A 22,144-nucleotide genomic window follows, 5' to 3' on the forward strand; every position below is an offset into this window, starting at 1 on the left:
CAAATTCTTCTTAACAGGAGGAGCTTCAAAATACAGCCATATTTTAAAAATCTACCTCAGGTCTCAATTCACTTGCCGGCTCAGAACTTTTAGTAGCGGCTGCCTGGAGTGCCTTTTGAGGATCTGCAGCAATTTTTAGACTGTTTGGAAGTACTGATGTGATAGTTTGGCAGTGTCTCTTATGGGCACGGAATTCAAGTGTGGGCACATGTCAGGTATTTGCCAGCCCTGGCCAGGTTGACCCATAAGGTCATAACCTGCCCCATAGGATGTTATATGCAGTGGGTCTGTCTGACAAGACCACAGAAATACAGAAGGCAGAACAGGGCAAAAGATTCTGAGCCAGGCATCCTTGGTTTTCATCCCAACCAGATCATAGATTCATTGAGGTTTTAGGCAAATCAAAATCCCTTCACCAGTAGCCAGACTCTTCATAATAAACTTCATCCATAACAGTAAACCATTTCCTGAACACTTGCTGTTAAAAAGCACATTTTACACTTACTTAATTTCCATAACCACCCTCAGTAGGTGTAGTAAGGACTTTTGGTTACAAGTTACAGAAACTGAATTCAGTCCTGCTTTAGTGGAAGTTTATTGGCTCACAAATTATAAAGTCCAGGGATGGATCTTCAGACATGGGGACTTGGGTTCAAAAGCTGCCATCAACAGTCTGGTTAGCCAGGCATGGTGACACGTGCCTGTAGTCCCCGCTACTTGGGGGACTACAGTGGGAGGATCATTTGCACTTAGGAGGTTAATGCTGCAGTGAGCCATGATCCTGCCACTGCACTCCAGCCTGGATGACAAAGCGAGACCCTATCTCAAGGAAAAAAAAACTGGTTTTCAGGCAGGTTCCAGGTAGTGGTAGAGCATGGCCATAGGGCCTGTGAGGGTAGAGGGACGGAGGAGAGAATTCCCAAAAGGAGGACAAGCCTTGGTTAACAAAAACAGCAGGAGTCCACTGTGTGGTGATGACTATTCTATAGATTTTGTAGATGAGATTTAAAAGCGTGGCCCCAAGTAAAGGTGGCATCTCTATCCTTCTATCCTCGCCTTTATCTAAACTCTGTGACCGATCTATAGCATATGATGGTGGTGGTGCTCTGCCAGTCTCCCAGTCCGGGACTTAAGCATTAGCAGCTGCCACTTACCATCTCTTGGGACCCAACCACCGTGCTGTGAAGCAGCCCAGGCCACACAGGCCATGTGTACATGTTCAGCTGACAGCAGTATCAAATGTCAGACATGAGTGAGGAAGGCTTCAAGATGACTCCAGCCCAGCCACTGTCTGAGGACAAAGTAAGAACTGCCTCACTGATCCCATTCAAAGTCCAGCACAACAAAAGATAATAAAATGTTGTTTGCAGATGCTAACATTCAGAGTGATTTGTTATATCAGTAACCAGGACACAGGCCCAGAGGTTCAGTAGCTTGCTGTGCTGCTCATGGGACTAGGTTAAGAGTATAGATTTTGTTGCCGGGCGCAGTGCCTCACGCCTGTAATCCCAACACTTCAGGAGGCCGAGGCGGGCGAATCATGAGGTCAGGAGATGGAGACCGTCCTGGCTAACACGGTGAAACCCCGTGTCTACTAAAAATACAAAATTAGCCGGGCGTGGTGGCGGGCACCTGTAGTCCCAGCTACTTTGGAGGTTGAGGCAGGAGAATGGTGAGAACCTGGGAGGCGGAGCTTGCAGTGAGCTGAGATCGTGTCACTGCACTCCAACCTGGGTGACAGAGCAAGACTCTGTAAAAATATATATATATATATATTTTTTTTAATAATTATATTTATGTGTGTATATATATATTTTTGGACAGAGTTCCTAATCAAATTATTTGTTGTGTGACCATAGGCAAATCATTAGCCTCTCTGAGCCTCATCTTTCTCATCTAAAAACCAAAAGACCACATCCTATTACGAAAATAAATGAGAACATTTACCACCACCTAATCCAGTGCAGATTCAGGTGATTTTCCCTGGAACCAAGTAACAGACCATAATTTCCTTTTTTTTTTCCTCTACTTATTCATACCCACTTTGTTCCAAAACATTTCAGGCATCTTAACAAGGAGAAAATGAATAAAATATAAAAATGAGGTAAAGGAGATAATGGAAAGAAGGCTTTTTTTGATGTTCCAGCATCTTTTGAGTTACTATAGTCAAGAGTGGTGTGTCGGTTGGTCACTAAGCCTCGTAGGGCAACCCAGCTGGCCCTCTGCACTTGAGTGAATGGACACCTCCCGCCAACTGATGTGTGGGTTCCTGGCATGCACACATCCCCTCACTGCACCTCCTGCGGGAGCCCAGATGACCTGTCCTACGGAGGTGCAGTAGCTGGGTCCTCTTTGGACAAGTGCATGGGTTTGGCTCTCCCAGGTGCATGGAACAGAAACGGGCAGGGTTACCCGTTCTCCCTGACCTGGACCTTTTTTCTTCCCTGTCCTCTAGTCTCTAACACTTAAACCCCCTCATCCCTCAAACTCCACCTTCAGTGTTTCCATCTCCCTGACCATGCAGTGAAGCTGCTTAAGGCCAGAGACTGTCTCATTCATCCTTGCCCATAAATCTTTTACACGTGTATTTGTGACGTGGTCAACTATTTATGAAACATACAATAAAGTATTTACCTTTGTGTTAATTTTTTTGAGACAGGGTCTTGTTCTGCTGCCCAGTCTGGAGTGCAGTGGGCTCAAGCAATCCTCCCACCTCAGTCTCCCAAAGCAGCTGGGACCACAGGCGTGCGCCACCACACGCAGCTAATTTTTAAAATATTTGTAGAGATAGGGGTTTCCCTATGTTGCCCAGGCTGCTCTCGAACTCCTGGGCTCAAGTGATCCTCCTGCCTCAGCCTCCCACGGTGCTGGAATTACAGGCATAAGCTGCCACACTCAGCTACCTTTGTGTTCTTAATTGTATTCCACCTCCGCAGCAGCATTAGGCTCTACAGAAAGAGATGTGTGCATATATACATATATGTAGCATTTACGCGTGCCCTTTGAAGTTCTGTACACCCATTACATTATTTATCCCACACAATTGGGAAATTGAAATTTAAGGTTGAGTAATTTGCCCAAGATCATGTCACTTGAAGGAGGTAGAGGCAGGATGCAAACCTTCCCTGACCCTGTCAGAATAAACAACTCTGAAATTCCTCTCTTGGTTTTTGTGACAACAGTCTTTCCTGGCTCTCCTCTGAGCACTCCTGTTTCCCTTGCTGACTCTTCCCCTTGTGCCTGCATCTCTCTACCCTCTTTTCTCTGTACCCGCTCCCTGGATGACTTCATCCATGGCTTCAGACTCCACTCATGGCTCCATGATCTTCACCTCTAACTCATTTTCCCACCAAGAACACCAGGGGAGTAGGTACAGATACCCATCTAATAACTGTACTTCGATGTCCACAAGAACCTTTCCAGCCCCACTTGCCTGTGTCAACCTCCACTGCTCCATTTTTCCCTGTTAATTTTTCCCTGGTACCTTAGGTCCTTTCTGTGTCTGTCTTGGACTTTTGCAGTAACCTCTAACTAGTCTCCCTGCTGCTCTTCCTACTCGGCTGTCTCCTTTATCACCATCCCATTGAGTGAGATCCACACCCCTTAGCATGACAAAGAAGACATCCGAGAGATGATTGACCCCTTCTTCTCAACACCTCCCCTCCCGCAGTCTGCCTCTTCCTCTCAAGCCACATGGAATAAATTGTGGAAAGACCTGTGCTGTCTGGCTTGTGCCTTTACACATGCTGTTGTCTCTACCTTGAATGCTGTGTTCCCCCACTGGCTAACCCTCGTTATCCTTTATAACAGCTCAGAAGTTGCCTGCTCAAAAACACACACACACACACCCCCGAGATGTGTGTATTTTGAGATGGGAGTCTCATCCAGGTTGGAGTGCAGTGGCACAATCTTGGCTCACTGCAACCTTTGTCTCCCAGGCTCAAGCAGTCCTCCCACCTCAGCCTCCTGAGTAGCTGAGACACCAGACATGTGCCACCACGCCTGGCTAATTTTTTTGTATATTTGGTACAGATGGGGTTTCACCATGTTGCCCAGGCTGGTCTTGAACTCCTGAGCTCAGACAATCCTGATCCTGAAATTCCATCCTAGAAATTCAGCCCAATAAAAGGAAAATAGTTCTATGTGCCAGGCAGGCCTGGGTTAAACATACTATCTTACCATTACCTCTTTAAAGTGGACATTTTCCCATTTTATAGCTGAGAATATAGGATGATAATCAGTGGCAATGGGAGACTGCCACTGTGGACTGTACAAAGCCCATGCTCAGCATTATCAAGAATTAGCAAGCACTTGCCTTTAGGATACTGATTTAACTATGGCATAATACGGATAGACTTTTTTTTTTTTTTTTTTTTTGGAGATGGAGTCTCGTTCTGTCGCCCAGCTGGAGTGGAGTGGCCGGATCTCAGCTCCCTGCAAGCTCCGCCTCCCGGGTTTACGCCATTCTCCTGCCTCAGCCTCCCAAGTAGCTGGGACTACAGGCGCCCGCCACCTCACCCGGCTAGTTTTTTTGTGTTTTTTTTTTTTTAGTAGAGACGGGGTTTCACGTTAGCCAGGATGGTCTCAATCTCCTGACCTCGTGATCCGCCTGTCTAGGCCTCCCAAAGTGCTGGGATTACAGGCTTGAGCCACCGCGCCCGGCCATGGATAGACTCTTACGTGGTCTTTTAAAATTAAGCCTGTAATTTGGAAAAATGGTCTTGATACTAAAAAGTTATATGGTGGTTAGGATTATGGGAATTTAACATTTTAAATTATAATCTCATCTTCCCACCTCACCTGATACAAAGTCCAGCTTCTAAGAACACATTGCAAAATTTAATGTTCTGTTCAATTGTGAAGCCTCAGTATTGTCAGAGCAAATATACGGAAGGGGGAGTCCAGGTGCAGAGCTGGGACCTCACATACCACAGCAGCACCTCTTCCAGACTGTCTGGCCCAGCATGTTTTCTGCAGAACCTGTCCTGTGTTCATCAGGTGAGGGGAGAAGTATGCAAAATTCTGCATATTTTTTACTCCCTTGAAAGAAACTAATTCAAATACATATCACCTACAACTTTCTAGGCATTGCCTGCTGTCAGTATGAATGAGTGAACAAAACAAAAGTGTCTGTGCTCAACACTTAACATTATGGTGTGCTGGAGAAACCATCTTTATAGTGGGCAGGGACCCAAGGAAGTGTGGGAGTGAGCCAGGTAGACACCTCGGGAAAAGCTTTTCAGACTTTCTCTAGGTGCGAGTGGGGGCATGCAAACAAGGTTTTCTAAAAACTAGAGCTACAACTGCATGTTTCCTACGTGCTGATGAAAATGCACAGCACTGGCCAGGTATGGTGGCTCACGCCTATAATCCCAGCACTTCGGGGGGCCAAGGTGGGCCGATTGCTTGAGGTCAGGAGTTTGAGACCAGCCTAGCCAACAATGGTGAAACCCCGTCTCCATTTAAAAACAAAAATTAGCTGGCGAGGTGGCGGGTGCCTGTAATCCCAGCTACTCAGGTGGGTGAGGCAGGAGAATCACTTGAACCCAGGAGGCGGAGGTTGCAGTGACCTGAGATCTTGCCACTGCACTCCAGCCTGGGTGACAGTGAGATTCCATCTCAAAAATACAGCAACAAAAGAAGATGCACATCACCATATTAAAGATTTGTCAGGCAGTTATGAAACCCACTTACTCTGACTTTTTTTTCTTTGAGACGGAGACTTGCTGTCGCCCAGGGTGGAGTGCAGTGGCACGATCTCGCCTCACTGCAACCTCCACCTCCTGGGTTCAAGCAGTTCTCCCGCCTCAGCCTCCGGAGTAGCTGAGATTATAGGCCACCATGCCCAGCTAGTTTTTCTGTTTTGGTTTCTTTTTGGTAGAGATGCGGTTTCACGTGTTGGCCAGGCTGGTCATGAACTCCTGACCTTGTGATCCGCCCACCTCGGCCTCGCCACCACGCCCAGCCTACTCGACTTCTCTTTACCATAGAACCCCCCTCTTCCTTTGTATAATTAGGAACAGTCCTCAACATTGTTTCCTAAGACACTTTGGAAATGATGGTCTGGTTCCCTTCCAAAACTAGAAAGTGGCTCTTGATCAGAAGTTCTTGATTGCCTTTGTCTTGTCACCACAGTGCAAGGTTCGTTTAGCTGAGCTGTTTGGTGAGAGTGGAGACAGAAGAGGTTAGTGCTGCTGTGTCTGAATAACATTTAGGGGCAACCCATTACTTTTCATGCGCTTTCAATCCAATTCAGTCAGTTATCGCAACTGGACTAACGGGCTGCATCAGTCCTGAGAATCTGCTTCAAGAATAAAGTTAAAAACGGGTTGAAATCACCAATTTATTTGTCAACCTGTCACCAAACTGAAGAGTATCATTCCTTCCCCTAAGGGGTCCCACTAAATAAATAAACCAAACACACATACATACACAAAAGCAATGGAGCGCTAATTACACAAGAGGCACCGATCCTTGCTTTATTCATGTAGAAATATCCAACATTGGGAATCGTGTGGGTGTAGATACAAAAAAAGGAAAATGGGGACATAAACAGCAGTTGGGTTCATTGTGGCAGTGGCAGTTCAGTCAGCCAGTGTGTGGGTTGAGGGAAAGCACCCTCTATTGCTTTACCCACCACCCTCCACTGTTTTAGCCAAGGTATTTGACAACACTTGGCCTATGCTTTAAAATTAAGGGTCACAGTGATTAAAAACAACATGGTCAAGACATTTGGGTCTGAGTGTCTGTTCCTGGGCTGCTTAGTACGAAGTCTGGCAACAAGAAAGCGAGGAGCAACGTGTATGCCCTTATCCTCAGCAAGTGAGAGCAAGGCAGATCACAGCACAGACACAGAAGATGGCCTTCTCCCATGTGCCAGCGGAGAATCCCCTTCCAGCAAATCCTCAGGAAGCAGAGCACCACACAAGCAGCATTTCTTGGTTTCTCATGGTCATATTCAAAAGCAACTTTTAAATCAGAAAATAGAAAAGCATTTGTGGTGGGTCTTTTTCAAACCCAGAACACAAGTTGGCTAGGAAAACAGAAAGCTTCCTCTAGCATCCCTGTTTGGACTCCTCTTGGAGGAGTTTCCTGAACCGCACATACATTGCTTCCTCACCAACAGAGATGCTCAACTAGGATCTTTCTTAGTGTGCCAGTTATAAGACACATTTACAGGCTATGTTTCTAAAACCTCTTAGTGGTCAGCGAGGAAGGAGGGTACCTAGCACCTTGTATTCCTTCATGTGGTAACAGCTGGGGGAGGACTTGGCGGTGAGGTAGTAGCAACCATCCTCACATAGGGAAAAGAAGTCAAATCTATGGAGTCATTCCCTGGACACTGAAAACAGGCAGTCCTCCCAAGTCTCAAGGTCCCACCACACACGCGTGGGAGGCCGTGTCTGCTTTAACTGTATCTCAAGAGAAGCAGAGAAGAAGAGAAATGGCTGCCCAGATGAAGTGCCTGTCCAGTTTCTCAGGACAAGGATACAGAGACTGTCAGAGCCCAGGCCCACACAGTTTTCTATGGTTGGTTTTTTGCTGATTTCACCAAGCACAATTTTTATAGAAAAGAAAACTGAAGGACAAACCAAATTGAAAGAATCACTGTTATAATAACTTTAATTTATCTTGCATTTTACAGAAGTCTATGAACGATTTTAAAAAAGCACCTCCTTACCCCATATCACGTTTCTCTGACAGGTGTTAAAAGTAGGCAATGAGTATGTCAACAGCTTGAACATCAGCGTCTTGCAAGGACTTCAGACCAACCAACCACTCGCCAAAAATCCCGGCAGCTTTTTTATCTTGTTTTTAATACAACGGTATATCCACTCTGATGGCAAACCTGTCCAGCCACATCTCCACAACACGCTTTGCAAAATCAGTGATTAGCAAATTAGTTAGCTTTGGCACGGAGCTGTGCTCGCTTGCCCGTGACAGCCTGGAAGCCGGTTTTGATGCTGGCAACAGAACATCTAGAATGACAAGTTTCGCACTGTAGGAAATAGAGTCGTGTGTCCTTCTGTAGGATTGTGTCCGGTGATCGGCATGTGTGACAAGTGACATATTCCTCTGCAAATAAAGCAACACACAATTACCTGGTGGCCACAGTGAGGTAGAGAAGTTTCTGCCTTCTTAAATATATCTCCTACAAAGAACTCCATAAGCCCAGGCTGAGAATTTACCTGGGCACCCAGACCAGGGAAGCTCAGCTATCCGAGGGGTAAGAAAACACAAGCTGTCTGCTGTGGCGTTTCCGGCACTAAACATGGGCTGATACTCAATGCCCCAGGATGCAGGGAAGCCTGCCAGCTTGCTTATTCTTGTTTCTGTCTACAGGAGAGCCACTCAAACGTGTTAGCAGACATGCCAATTTTAAATAACTAGGAACAAAAGGGGGCCAAGGCCAGGCCTGAATCACAGGCAGGTTTCTCTGACTTGGCCTTTAGCCCTACAATCAACCAGCAGGTTCAATCAGCTGGGCTTTCTTTAAAAATCCAAATCCTTCCCTATGCCCCTAGTTAGTAGTCAAGAGCCACCTCCCTTTCACTATCATTTTGTCTCTGATCTTTTTAAAGCCAGCTTTTCCCAGCTCACTGCAATCAAATGGATCTTCCTACAACACTGCAGCCTGATGAGAACATTTCAGGGTGATCTAATGAATTACACACTTACTGATATATCTTCTCAAGACATTTTCTATCTGTTTCTGTTGGAATCTTCCTTTGATTACAAGTTGGTTATTACCATCTATAGAACCACTATGAAAGAAAACAAAAATATCTCCATTATTATTGTTTTTTTCTAAAGGAACCAAATTCCAGCACCTTTAAACTTAATGAATTTAAAATATATTCAGTAGCATAGGATAAACTCTACGACTGGTGCTATACTACTTAGTTTCCCAAAATTTATTTATTTATTTATGACACAGGGGTCTCACTCTATCACCCAGACTTGAGTGCAGTGGCGCAATCGTGGCTCACTGCACCTTCAATCTCCCAAGCTCAAGCAATCCTCCCACCTAAGCCTGCCAAGAAGCTAGGATACAGGCACTCCCCACTGTGAACTGAGCTAGGACTACAGGCACTCCCCACTATGAACTGCTAATTTTTTGTTGTTGTTGTTGGTAGAGATGGAGGAGTCTCCCTATGTTGCCCAGGCTGGTCTCGAACTACTGGACTCAAGTGATCCTCCCACTATGGCCTCCCAAAGCGCTTGGGATTACAGGCGTAAACCACCACGCCCAGCCTCAAAATTTATTTTTAATTAAACAGGTTGTGTCTAATGATGTGCCCATACTAACATCAAATCCAATTAAATCTCCAGTGGTAACAATCAGATTTATAATTGATTTTAAGTCTAAAACAAACTGATTCCTTCATTGTGTGTGAAGTCCATCCAACAAAAGAAAAAAAACTTTTAGGAATCATACTATGTACAAAGTAAGGGAAAGGAGAGAGCTAGAAATACAAAAACATGAAAGGGGCTACATTTGTTTTTTAAAATTCTAAGCACCAAATATTTTGATTCAGTCATGGTTAAAAGTATAGTTGATAAAAATACATACTAAAATTGATTGTGGTAGCAGTTATACATATTAATTTTAACATGTGATATTAAAAACCACTGGAGCCAGGCGTGGCTCACACCTGCAATCCCAGCATTTTGGGAGGCCGAGGCAAGCTGATCACCTGAGGTCAGGAGTTCGAAACCAGCCTGACCAATACGGTGAAAACCCATCTCTACTACAAATACAAAAAAATTAGCCAGGCGTAGTGGTGTGTGCCTATAGTCCCAGCTACTGGGGAGGCTGAGACAGGAGAATTGCTTGAACCTGGGAGGCAGAGGTTGCAGTGAGCCAAGATCCGCGCCACTGCACTCCAGCCTGGGCGACAGAGCACAACTCCATCTCAAAAACAAAACAAAACAAAAAAAACAAAAAAACCATTGGATTGTATATTTTATTTTTATATTTTTTTTGGCAGGGGGCGGGGGGGTGTCCAGGGGTGGAGGTTTAATAGGCAAGAGAGAAAGGAGAATAGCTCGCTCGCTCTTGCGAAAGAGACGGATGTCCGAGTGGGACTCCCCTGGATTATATACTTTAAATTTGTAAGCTGTCATTTCAATCAAGCTGTTTCAAGAAAAAAAAAGGATAGTTGAATCACAATCCAGAAACTGTCAATGGTACTTAATGATAAACTGTTTGATAGGAAACTGTTGACAGGCACTTTTGAGAAAGCAAAGCTCTAGGCTAGATATCATTCATTCAAAATTACAAATCATAAAGTGAAACAACAAAATTCAGTCAGGCAGGGTTAAATTTCCTCCTCCACAGATTGGAACCCTTAATCTCCAGGCTACAGTGATTCCAATGCTTAATGTAGAAATTTTTTTTCATTCACTGTCAAAAGAAATGGAATTTTCTGAAAAACCCATTTAACCCATTTGACTGTAAGTTTACTGGCCACAACTTGTTATAATAGTTTATCCCACCTCTACAAAACCTCTAGATTATTCTAACAATAGAAAAAAACAACACTAGCTTTTGCTTCTTCATTAGTTTGTGCAAGTTACAAATAAACAACGATGGTAACAAATTTATATTTAAAACACGCCGGGCGCGGTGGCTCACGCCTGTAATCCCAGCACTTTGGGAGGCCGAGACAGGCGGATCACCAGGTCAGGAGATTGAGACCATCCTGGCTAACATGGAAACCCCATCTCTACTAAAAATACAAAAAATTAGCCAGGCGTGGTGGCGGGCACTGCTACTCAGGAGGCTGAGGCAGGAGAATGGCGTGAACCCAGGAGGCGGAGCTTGCAGTGAGCAGAGATCACCGCATTCCAGCCTGGGTGACAGAGTGAGACTCCATCTCAAAATACAAACAAAAAAACACAATTATTCTACAGCAGAGCCAACATATCTACCATGGTCAAGTAAATTACTCCTTAACCCCACACCAAGGGTAGCAAATCCCAACAGTTTAAAGAGAGTAGGAAGAGAACACTTTAATTATCTCTGTACTGCCAGTGAGGCACAGGTGTCAAGCCTGTTAGGTGATGCAAGCTGCAGGGAAAGATAGACCTGATTGTATCTATCTTGACTTTGCCACTAAGCAAGCTAGCTATGTGACCAACTACAACTTCACTTTACTGAACCTGTTTCTAAACGTGAAGACAGGAATATTACTTTCTACTTCATAGAACTATTGTGAAGATTAATTGAGATGGCACCCAAAAAAGCACTTGGCTCACAAGAGGTGCTCAATATGCATTAGTCATCATCATCATAACCTACTCTACATTACTTATTTTTAAAGGGACATTAGGCTTCCAGATAGTAGTCAAACTCATTGACATGGGCTCCATGAGATCTTGGCCTTCCTGAATGGGTGGGAATGACGTGCTCAGTGCCTTCAAAAGGTGAGCCCTGAAGACAGGTAAGTACCTACTTCATCACAGATCCCTGTTTCAATGGTTTCTAAAGTGCCACTCATCAACTTCCTAGCTGTATTTCTTCAATAGCCTGTTACCAATTTAGGAAAAAATAGTCTGACCTTAAAAAAACTGATTTCTCTAAAGATCTAATATTTGCTCCATAAAAAGACTCATGAGTTTCAAATTAGTAACAGGAAAGTCTGAACATGGCAGTTCTGTGGTCCTCTCATTGGTACACCAGCAGCCTGTTCAGATGTCAACTCTGTGCCCTATTCCTAAGCAGTCAAGCTCTCCCACAGAAACAAAGTGATTTCACTCCTCCACTGGCCTAAAAGTTTCTCTAATAATCAGGTGAACGTTTTCTCTAAGTGTGTTACATATCCTTTTTAAGAAAGGTTCTTATGAAATGTCCAGCAATACTGTATGTAAACGTATATAGTTTCTTACCTTGTACCCAATTCAGCCAACAAAAATGCAAGGAGATGTTTGGGCTGACGATGTAATCTAAAAAGAAAATCAAAACATATAAACCTTATCTTTCATGGAAATCTCACCAAACTTCTAAAAAATCTGTTCATTGTTTTGATCTGTGATTATTTAGCTATTAGGTGAATTTCACTGCATCGTTTATTTAAACTTTGAAATAAAGATAAAGTATATGACACCACTTTTTTTATTGTTAAGAGATTGGGTCTTGTGTTGCCCAGGCTGGAGTGCAGTGATGATCATAGCTCACTGTAACCTCAAACTCCTGAGTTCAAGTCATCCTCCCATCTCAGCCTCCCAAGTAGCTAGGACTACAGGTGTGTGCCACCATGCCGTCTAACTCTTTAGTTTTGTGTAGACATAGGGTCTCACTACATTGATCAGACTGGTACGGGACTCGTGGCTTCAAATGATCCTCCTGTTTCAGCTTTCCAAAGTGCCAGGATTAGAAGTGTGAGCCAAGCCGGATACCACTTGTTTACAACTTCAATGCCCATAAGACCATATTACATTTTATGACCATATACATATGAGTAAGTGTCTAGAAACAAGGATGGAAAACATAAACAGTAAACATCAACTTTAAAGAGTAACAACTTCCTCTGGGAAGGAAAAAGGGGCCAGGAAAACATACAAAGGTGGCCTTAGTTATAACTATAAAACCACCTTTTTTTCTTTTGTTTTTGAGACTATTGTAAAATAGCATAAAACCTTCTTTTTAAAGAAGTAGGCCAGGCGCAGTGGCCAGCACTTTGGGAGGCCGAGGCGGGTGGATCACGAGGTCAGGAGATCGAGACCAGTCTGGCTAACACGGTGAAAACCCCATCTCTACTAAAAAATACAAAAAACTAGCCGGGCGAGGTGGCCGGTGCCTGTAGTCCCAGCTACACGGGAGGCTGAGGCAGGGGAATGGCATAGACCCGGGAGGCGGAGCGTGCAGTGAGCTGAGATCTGGTCACTGTACTCCAGCCTGGGCGACAGAGCGAGACTCTGTCAAAAAAAAAAAAAAAAAAAAAGAAGTAAAAAAATCTGAAGCAAAGTTCAGCATACACCAAACCTAGGTGATGTTATCAAACAGGCTAATAAATATATATGTTAATCTATATTTCCTGTTTAAAATTTCCATTAAAAGAAAGTGTATGTCTAGAAGGGTTCCGTGGTAGCACAACAGCAAAAAATGGAAACATCTTAAATATTCACCAACTAGAGGAATGGTTAAATAAATCCATTCCAGGGTATATTCTACTTTTAGAAATATCTCAATATACAAAAAAAAAAAAATGCACACATACATATAAAATAAAAAACAAATATAGAGCAATGCTATTCAATAGTTTCATTTTTTAAATCTATGCTGTGGCACTGTTTGAACTTGTTCCAACAAGCAGGTGCTACTACAACAATTTTAAGCTATTTTTCCCCAAAATGCAATGGGTGAGAACTGGTAAAAATATAATAAAATAGGTAAGCTCCTACATTGCTGGCGGGAATATGAACTGGCAGAACCTTGCTAGAAAGCAATGTGCTAATATTTGCCATAAAAATATCCATTCCTTTTAACTCAGTAATTTCATCTTGTCTTATGGTTCTATTCTGAGCTACTGCAAAGATACATGTATAAAGATGTTTGGTGAAGTTTTGCCTCTGATAATAAAAACCTGGGAGCAGCATGTCCAGCTTATGGAACTGTTAAAATATGTTGTGTGCTATTTAAAATAATTATTCGGACTAATGACATGAGTAAAACTTTCACAATATATCGAGAAAACAGGTTAAAAACCAGTATGATAATTTATTTTTAAAATATGTACATAAAACTGGCTAAACATAAAAATATTAAACTATGATAAGTTATCTACCTTTTTTTTTTTTTTTTTTTTTTGGTGAGACAGAGTCTCACACTACTGCCCAGGCTGGAGTGCAATGGCACAATCTCAGCTCACTGCAACCTCCGCCTCCCAGGTTCAAGCGATTCTTCCCACCTCAGCCTCCTGAGTAGCCGGGATTACAGGGACCTGCCAGCACGCCTGGCTTATTTTTTGTATTTTTTAGTAGAGACGGGGTTTCACTATGTTTCCCAGCCTGGTCTCGAATTCCTGTCCTTGTCATCCGCCCACCTAGGCCTCCCAAAGTGCTGGGATTACAGGTGTGAGCTACCACGTGAGCTACCCAGCCAGTTATCTACCTCCTAATGGTGGACTTTGCAGATGATTATTCATTTTCTTTAGCATGTCTTTATCTTCTAATTTTTCTGCAATGGGCATATACTACTATTGTCACTAGCCAAAAAAATCTTAACTATTTAAATATATGTAACTAATGAAAACAAGCAGTTATCTCCGGGTGGTAAAATTTTGAGTGAATATTATCTCTTTTTGTGTTTACCGTATTTTCTACTACAAGCACGTATCACTTAGGAAACTGAAGAACAGAGTAGATAAGGTCAGTCGTCCTAAGGAACCTGCCAGAAAACATGCAGCTGAGGAGCTCAGAGAAAAGCCATTCCCAGACAGTAACCTAGGGCTGACTCTGGCATAGAATGTGATGGTAATTAAGAAAGGCAATTTCATCAATTGTGTCCTGGCAATGATCATCCAAGGAAGGGGCTCACCAAATTCAGGCACTTTCCCTGAGCTCACTGCTTGCTTGGCAGGCCAGTCCTAGACCGACTGATGAGCCTTTCCACTCCCTGGGCTCCCAAGGCTCCTGTCTGAGGACTACACTGAGACTCCTCACTCTTCACTACATCTAGTTAGGATCCATCCTCAATGGGTCAGCATGAGTTGATTTCTGTCACCTCTGAATGCACTAATAAAACAAGCACTCCTGGGCAACACAGCAAGACCCACGTTTCTACAAAAAAAATAAATAAATAAAATGTTTTTTTTAAATTGGTCTGGCACGGTGGTGTGCACCTGCAGTCTCAGCTACTTAGGAGGTTGAGGCAGGAGGATTGCTGAAGCCCAGGAGACTGAGGCTGCAGTGAGCCATGACCACTCCACTGCATTCCAGCCTGGGCGACAAAGCAAGACCGCATCTTTAATAAAATAAAATAGCCCTGAGACTTATGAATTGAAGAAAATGACAGACTTGAACTGTGAACTCCCTCAACCCCTACACTTGTGTGTTCTTTCCATCTATAATGAAGTCCACAATAAGGACATTTAGCATTCTTAAAATTGCATTGAGAATCTGGTATTTGGGATGAAGGTACTCCATTAACCAACTTACAGTTTACAGATATCTGTAAAGTTGACAAAAGAAGTTTTCTTGGTTCCTACTCGGACGACCTGTGGAGGTTTCATGACAAATTTCCTTTTCTCTCCAGCAACCATATCTGGATTCTTTTCCCTCATGATGTTGAATACTCGATTCAGCAACTATAAAAATAAAGTGGTATTCATGAACACGCTTAGTAACTGCTGGGGTATAAAGTTCCCCTTTGAGTCATGTTGCTTAACAGCAAATACTTCACTTCTGATTAAATATACACATGCATTACTACAAGTCTGGGAGCTCCTTGAGGGCAGAGGTTCATCCCCAACCAGCATTTGGTTCGTTATAGATGTTCAGCAACTCCTTATCCAAAGTGAAATGAATGAACAACTACTCATTCTGTTGTTTCTATGGGAAAGTACATGATACATGGAAAAGTAAGATTCAAGAAAGCCCAAACTAGCAAACTCCAGACTACCCTGGCCCCAAATTAGCTAGTCTGTCACTACTGCCCTCCTGATTCCTAGAGGGCTGCATGCACTCGGCAGTCTGCAAATTCAGGTGGGGACAGTCAGTAGTACTACAATGACTGCTGCACTCTGGGCAGGCTGCCCCATGGGTGTACACCAGGAACTGCTGTGCACTGGCTGTGTGACCTCTCTGCATCTGTTCCACCAAGGAAGATTTATCTTGCTCCTTTGAGCACTAGTGAATAGCTTAGCCCCTTTTCACAACAGATTTTGTCTTACCTCCTCGTATGTGTAGTCTCTTTCTGAGCCTGCCCAAGCAGGGCCTGTCTGATTACTGAATGAGATACCATCATCTTTTTTGCTGTCTTCATCTTCTAGAGCTACAGATAATAAAGATTTTAAGAATGAGGGGTGGGCCCTACTATCATACAAAAGTGGGGGTGGGTCTAGAAAAATGAAAAGTTTCAAAGACATTTGTCTTCCCTTCCACAGCTGCATTCACAACAGCCTTACGCATAAACCAAAGCTTACAACCCTTTTCCTTAGAAACAGGGATGTTATGACTTTCAAAAAAGACCCTTAATAGAGACCTCTCTAATTAGGAGTTATCATACGGAAATGTTTCTTAATTTAACAAGCCAAAGATAAAATAATGCATTAGAATAATTAGAGGAAAGAGTCCAACTGTTCTGAGCACCTAAGAAACAGCAACATCCATAAAACTCATCTACTGACAAAAGTTCTCCAAAGACCCCATAGCATTTAGAAACTAATAAAACTGTAAACAAAACTTTAAAAAAATTTTTTTATTAAAAAAATTGGGGCCAGGCACTGTGGCTCACGCCTGTAATCCCAGCACTTTGGGAGGCCGAGGCGGGCGGATCACCTGAGATTGAGAGTTTGACACCAGTATGACCAACATGGAGAAACCCTGTCTCTACTAAAAATACAAAATTAGCCAGGCGGGAGGCTGAGGCGGGAGAATCGCTTGAACCCGGTAGGCGGAGGTTGCGGTGAGCCAAGACCGTGCCATTGCACTCCAGCATGGGCAACAAGGGCAAAACTGAGAATCAAAAAAAAAAAAAAAAAAAATCAGGCCAGACACGGTGGTTCACACCTGTAATCCCAGCACTTTGGGAGGCCGAGGCGGGTGGATCACAAGGTCAGGAGTTCAAGACCAACCTGGCCAAGATGATGAAACCTTGTCTCTACTAAAAATAAAAATAAAAAAAATTAGCTGGGCGTGGTGATGGGCGCCTGTAATCCCAGCTACCTGGGAGGCTGAGGCACAGAACTGCTTGAACCTGGGAGATGGAGGTTGCAGTGAGCTGAGATCGCACCACTGCACTCTAGCCTAGGTGACAAGAGTGAGACTCCGTCTCAAAAAAAAAAAAATCGGTTATAGTAATTTTCCCAAGCCTGAATCGGTATTTCTTAATGTAATCACAATTGACAAATTCATTAACTGCCATTATCAAGCCAGACACTGTTTCCTTTCAGCTTCTATTATCAGGCAGTAGAAATAAGGGGCAAGAAAAAAATTTTAAAAGCACCCCCCACCCCCATCAAGGAGACTAGGGCCAAAGGCTTGAGTAACCTCTAAATGTGCTGCTGAGTCCTCAGCATTACCTTCATCTTTCTCTAGTATTTCATCCTCATCTGGGAACTTAACATTCTTCTTTTTCTTCTTTTTATTGCCAAGCATAATGTCAAGGTCATCCTCTGGTTCAGTTGGTTCTTGAACATCACTTTCAATCTTAAGATCCTAAGAAAGTGAGATGAGTCTGAACATTTGATACTGGGACTATTCTTTTTATTTATTTTATTACATTTTCTGTTGAGATGAGGAGTCTTGCTTTGTTGCTCAGGCTAGTCTCAAACTCCTGGCCTCAAGAGATCCTCCTGCCCTGGCCTCCCAAAATGCTGGGATTACAGGCATAAGCCATCACACCCAGCCTGTTCTTTTTTTAAATTGACGTGGGCTGACGTTATTTTGGTGCGGGAAAAAAGTCACATATTCAAAATTGAAGTTACAGATAACTTTGGTCAGAGATGGACCAAACTGGGTCACAGAGACTCTGCCATTTAAACTGAATTCTTCAAAACACTTCTGGGATCTTTCCCCCTCATTCATCTCTTTATTCTTCAGCCTTAGGATCTTATAATTATTGTCCTTGTTTCCAAACCAGGCTACTGTCAGAATCACGGCAGAAGCCAGGCGCCTTGGCTCATGCCTGTAATCCCAGCACTTTGGGAGGTCAGATCCCTGAGGTCAGGAGTTCAAAACCAGCTTGGGCAACATGGTGAAACCCCATCTCTACTAAAGATGCAAAATTTAGCTGGGTGTGGTGGTGGGCACCTGTAATCCCAGCTACTTGGGAGGAATCACTTGAACCCAGGAAGCAGACAGAGGTTGCAGTAAGTCGAGATCGCGCCACTGCACTCCAGCTTGGGCAACAAGTGGGAAACTGTGTCTCAAAAAGAAAAAAAAATCACTTGTGAAACTTTTAAAAGTTTAAATCGGATTGACAATCTTCAGCAGGAACAGGGTTCAGGAGTATTTTAAAGAAGTTTCTAAGTGATTTTGATATAGTCACTGGGAAAGATTTTTCTGGGTGACACCAAATATGTAGTAGTCTTCCACACAGACCCTCCAATGCCAATTAGGTGTCCTCCAGTTTAATTAAGACACACACTATCCAGAGTTATCAGATTTCACAGGTTTAACAGCTTAGTTCCTCAAGACTGCCTTCACTTCAGATGCCAGTCACCACGCACTGGGTCCCCATGCTGCCTGCTTCTGTCCAACATGGCTATAAACTCGAAGTTCCCACATTCCCTGTCAAGAGTCAATAATTTGCTAAAACGAGTCATGGAACTTAGGAAAGTACTACTATTGCCAGTTTATTATAAAGGATACAACTCAGAAACAGCCAAACATAAGCAATGCATAAGACAAGATATTGGGGTGGGAGCTGAGGAGTGGCAAGGAAGGTAGGTATGGCGCTGCCAAGCCAGGGACACCACCCTCCTGGCACCTTGTTGTGCTCACCAGCATGTTAGCTCTCCGAACCCATGTCTAGGAGTTTCATTACAAAGGCATGACTGACTGATTACATTATTTATTTATTTATTTATTTATTTTTTGAGACAGAGTCTCACTCTGTAACCCACGCTGGAGTGCAGTGGTGCGGTCTCGGCTCACTACAACCTTTGCCTCTCGGGTTCAAGTGATTCTTCTACCTCAGCCTCCTGAGTAGCTGAACTAGAGGCACACACCACCACACCTAGCTAATTTTTATATTTTTAGTAGAAATGGTGTTTCACCATATTGGCCAGGCTGGTCTCAAACTCCCGACCTCAGGTGATCCACCTGCCTAGGCCTCCCGAAGTGCTGGGATTATAGGTGTGAGCCACCGCGCCCAGCCAACTGATTACATTATTAACTGGTGGCTGAACTCAATTTCCAGACCATCCCTCTCTGGAGGTGGCAGAGGGACCATTGGAAGTCCCAACCCTCTAAAATCACAGCTTTGTCCTTCTGGTGACCAGCTCCCATCCTAAAGCTATCTAGGGATCCCCAGCCACCAGTCATATCAGTAGCATACCAATGACCCTGTTATCACTTTGGAGATTCCAAGGATTTTAGCAGTTGTGAGCCAAGAACATAAAGAACAAATATTTATTTTTTATTATACCACAGTCAGCCTGGCACCTGTCTGTGGCGTGGTCTTTGGGCATCACTCCAATAGATGACATTATCAAAGAGGGAAAGGCAGAAGCTATGAGGAATTCGGATCAAGTGATAAATAGAGACAAAGTAAAGCTTGACCCCAAGATTAGCTGCCCGAGGCATGGATGTAAACAGGGCATATTAAAACCTAGAAATGAATCATAAACATCCCAGAAGGGCAGAAAAGGCCAGTCTCAGTTTCCAGCTTTCTGATTTCTCCTTCCTTCTACCACCTTATTCAACTCCCTATCCTGAAGTGTGCTGTCAACCTTACTTATTAATTAACATCTATTTTGTGTGTGCCTACATCCTGAACTGGGACAATGGCTACAGTCATTTCAGAAATCTTACCAGCAGAAAACCTGGAATAGCTGGGAGTAAATAAAGCTCAGATTCTGAATCCCAAATCCAGCTGTGTAGTCTTAGTGCCACATGTGGCTACAAGACCAATCTGCCAGCTGGGCGCAGTGACTCACACCTGTAATCCCAGCACTTTGGGAGGCCAAGGCAGGCGGATCACCTAAGGTCAGGAGTTTGAGACCAGCCTGGCCAACATGGTGAAACCCCCTCTCTACTAAAAATACAAAAATTAGCCCGGCGTGGTGGCGGGTGCCTGTAAACCCAGCTATTTGGGAGGCTGAGGGAAGCCTGAGCCCAGGAGATGGAGGTTGCAGTGAACCGAGATCATGCCACTGCCCTCCAGCCTGGGTACAGAGTGAGACTTTGTCTCAAAAAAATAAATAAATAAATAAATCTGCCCATGGTATCCATTAGCCACATACCATACAAACAGGAAACCAAATACTCACCCAGTCTCTAAGTCAATAAATAAGAACTTAGAAATGCTGAATATAAGTTAGCACGCACTAGCCAACTTCTAGTGCTATAATATTTTTATTTTATCCCAGTAAGATCTACTTCCATACTGACACCAAGACACAGCAGAAGGCAGAGAATGGCAAAAAGTATTTTTCTTTTTTCTTTTTTTTTGAGACGGAGTCTCGCTCTGTCGCCCAGGCTGGAGTGCAGTGGCGCTCTCTTGGCTTACTGCAACCTCTACCTGCTGGGTTCAAGTGATTCTCCTGCCTCAGCCTCCTGAGTAGCTGGGACTACAGGTGTGCACCACCATACCCAGCTAATTTTTGTATTTTCAGTACAGATGGGGTTTCACCATGTTGGCCAGGTTGGTCTTGAACTCCTGTCCTCAGGTGATCTGCCCGTCTCAGCCTCCCAAAATGCTGGGATTACAGGCGTGAGACAGCACGCCCAGTCTGCAAAAAGTATTTTTCAAGGCTTTTCAAAAGCCCTGGAATAGTCTGAAAATTCAGGTGGGAGAGTAGCCCAAGATCTCAAAAACCCTTCAAGTGAATGTCCATGCCTTGCCTGATGACCAGGATACCTCTAACATCCTCTTATGTTATGACTTCAACAACAGTATTCAAGCACTTATTTAGAGCTAATCTCCCAATAAAAGCTATTGGAGGAATCAACCAACAAAGCCTTGTCAATCAAAACTTTGTTACCCAGGATATTTAAATCCCATTTCTCATTATAATCTGAGCATTTTTCTCAATTTCCCTATAGTAGAAAGAAAAGAGAATCCCCAAACAGGGAGAGAGCAAGATGAATCCAGATAAAACTAGCTTGTTCTCAAGGATTCTAAATTATCCTTGAACCAAAATATCTTTGCAAACAGGAAAAATATCTTACTCATGTCAGTACTCTAGCAATTACCACACAATGCTTCAAATGCTTGACTCGCTATAATCACTTACATATTTACTGAATTAACTGTCATAAAATTATGACACTATTTCTAAAACCCAATGAATTACTGTATACATTTCCTGCTACAAGTGGGATATACTTTATTCACTTGAGTTTGAGCAAAAAAACTACTCACCAAAGAAAATTTTGAGTAGAGGGTATTTGGTGTATGTTTGCTGTTGTGTGCACACGTGCTTTCTCTCTCTATGTAAGTGTGTGTATTGCTATTACCTTGGGTTTTATAAATAGATGTGTGGATTCTGCTAAAGTGGTTCCTAGGCAGGATCTTTAAAATGGTTAACCCTAGGGAGGAGAACAGATCTTCAGCTCCTTCCCCTTTCATCCATCCACCTACCCTCCCTCCTGTTCACCTTCCTGCCCACCTGTTACTCCCCATCCAAAATAATTTTGAGATATTTGTATTAGAAATCAATTCAGGGCCGGGCACGGTGGCTCAAGCCTGTAATCCCAGCACTTTGGGAGGCCGAGATGGGCGGATCACAAGGTCAGGAGATCAAGACCATCCTGGCTAACACGGTGAAACCCTGTCTCTACTAAAAAATACAAAAAAATCTAGGGCGAGGTGGCAGGCGCCTGTAGTCCCAGCTACTCGGGAGGCTGAGGCAGGAGAATTGCGTAAACCTGGGAGGCAGAGCTTGCAGTGAGCTGAGATCCGGCCACTGCACTCCAGCCCGGGCGACAGAGTGAGACTCCGTCTCCAAAAAACAAAAAAAGAAATCAATTCAGTAATAAGACTCACAGGGTCTCAAGTACCCACAAGATCAGATCATAAAACTAGCCTGAGTACTCTGGTTTGCCTACAGGCCACACTGTCATCAGCTACCAACCACCACTGTGGTTCATTCTTTGCTGCTTAGAGGTACATGTATGAATTTGTGTATATTCTATGTTACCAAAAGTTTAAGAAACCAAAGGAATATTTGCTCAAAAGGATTTCTCACTCATAGAAATAGTTCTCCGCAGCCAAAAATCTCAGTATGGTTAAGGACAAGGGACATTTTGTGAT

General features: G+C 43.6%; 1 protein-coding gene across 2 annotated transcripts in view; it reads right to left on the reverse strand.

Annotated features, from left to right (window-relative positions):
* Positions 1–7,596: 7,596 nt before the first annotated feature.
* The window catches only part of EIF2S2 (eukaryotic translation initiation factor 2, subunit 2 beta, 38kDa), a 31,689-nt gene continuing 17,141 nt past the window's right edge, over positions 7,597–22,144 (reverse strand). The window contains exons 4-9 of one of the 2 annotated variants that reach the window (XM_011965159.1): positions 17,247–17,382; positions 15,897–15,997; positions 15,163–15,311; positions 11,893–11,949; positions 8,680–8,765; positions 7,597–8,076 (exon numbers count right to left, since the gene is read on the reverse strand). In XM_011965159.1, the coding sequence (XP_011820549.1) occupies positions 7,901–8,076; positions 8,680–8,765; positions 11,893–11,949; positions 15,163–15,311; positions 15,897–15,997; positions 17,247–17,382 (705 nt within the window). In that variant the 3' untranslated portion in view covers positions 7,597–7,900. The remainder of the gene's footprint in view (positions 8,077–8,679; positions 8,766–11,892; positions 11,950–15,162; positions 15,312–15,896; positions 15,998–17,246; positions 17,383–22,144) is intronic. The other variant, XM_011965160.1, reaches the window with a different exon arrangement.

Source organism: Mandrillus leucophaeus, unplaced genomic scaffold (assembly GCF_000951045.1).
Source record: "Mandrillus leucophaeus isolate KB7577 unplaced genomic scaffold, Mleu.le_1.0 Scaffold716, whole genome shotgun sequence".
Classification (NCBI taxonomy): domain Eukaryota; kingdom Metazoa; phylum Chordata; class Mammalia; order Primates; family Cercopithecidae; genus Mandrillus; species Mandrillus leucophaeus.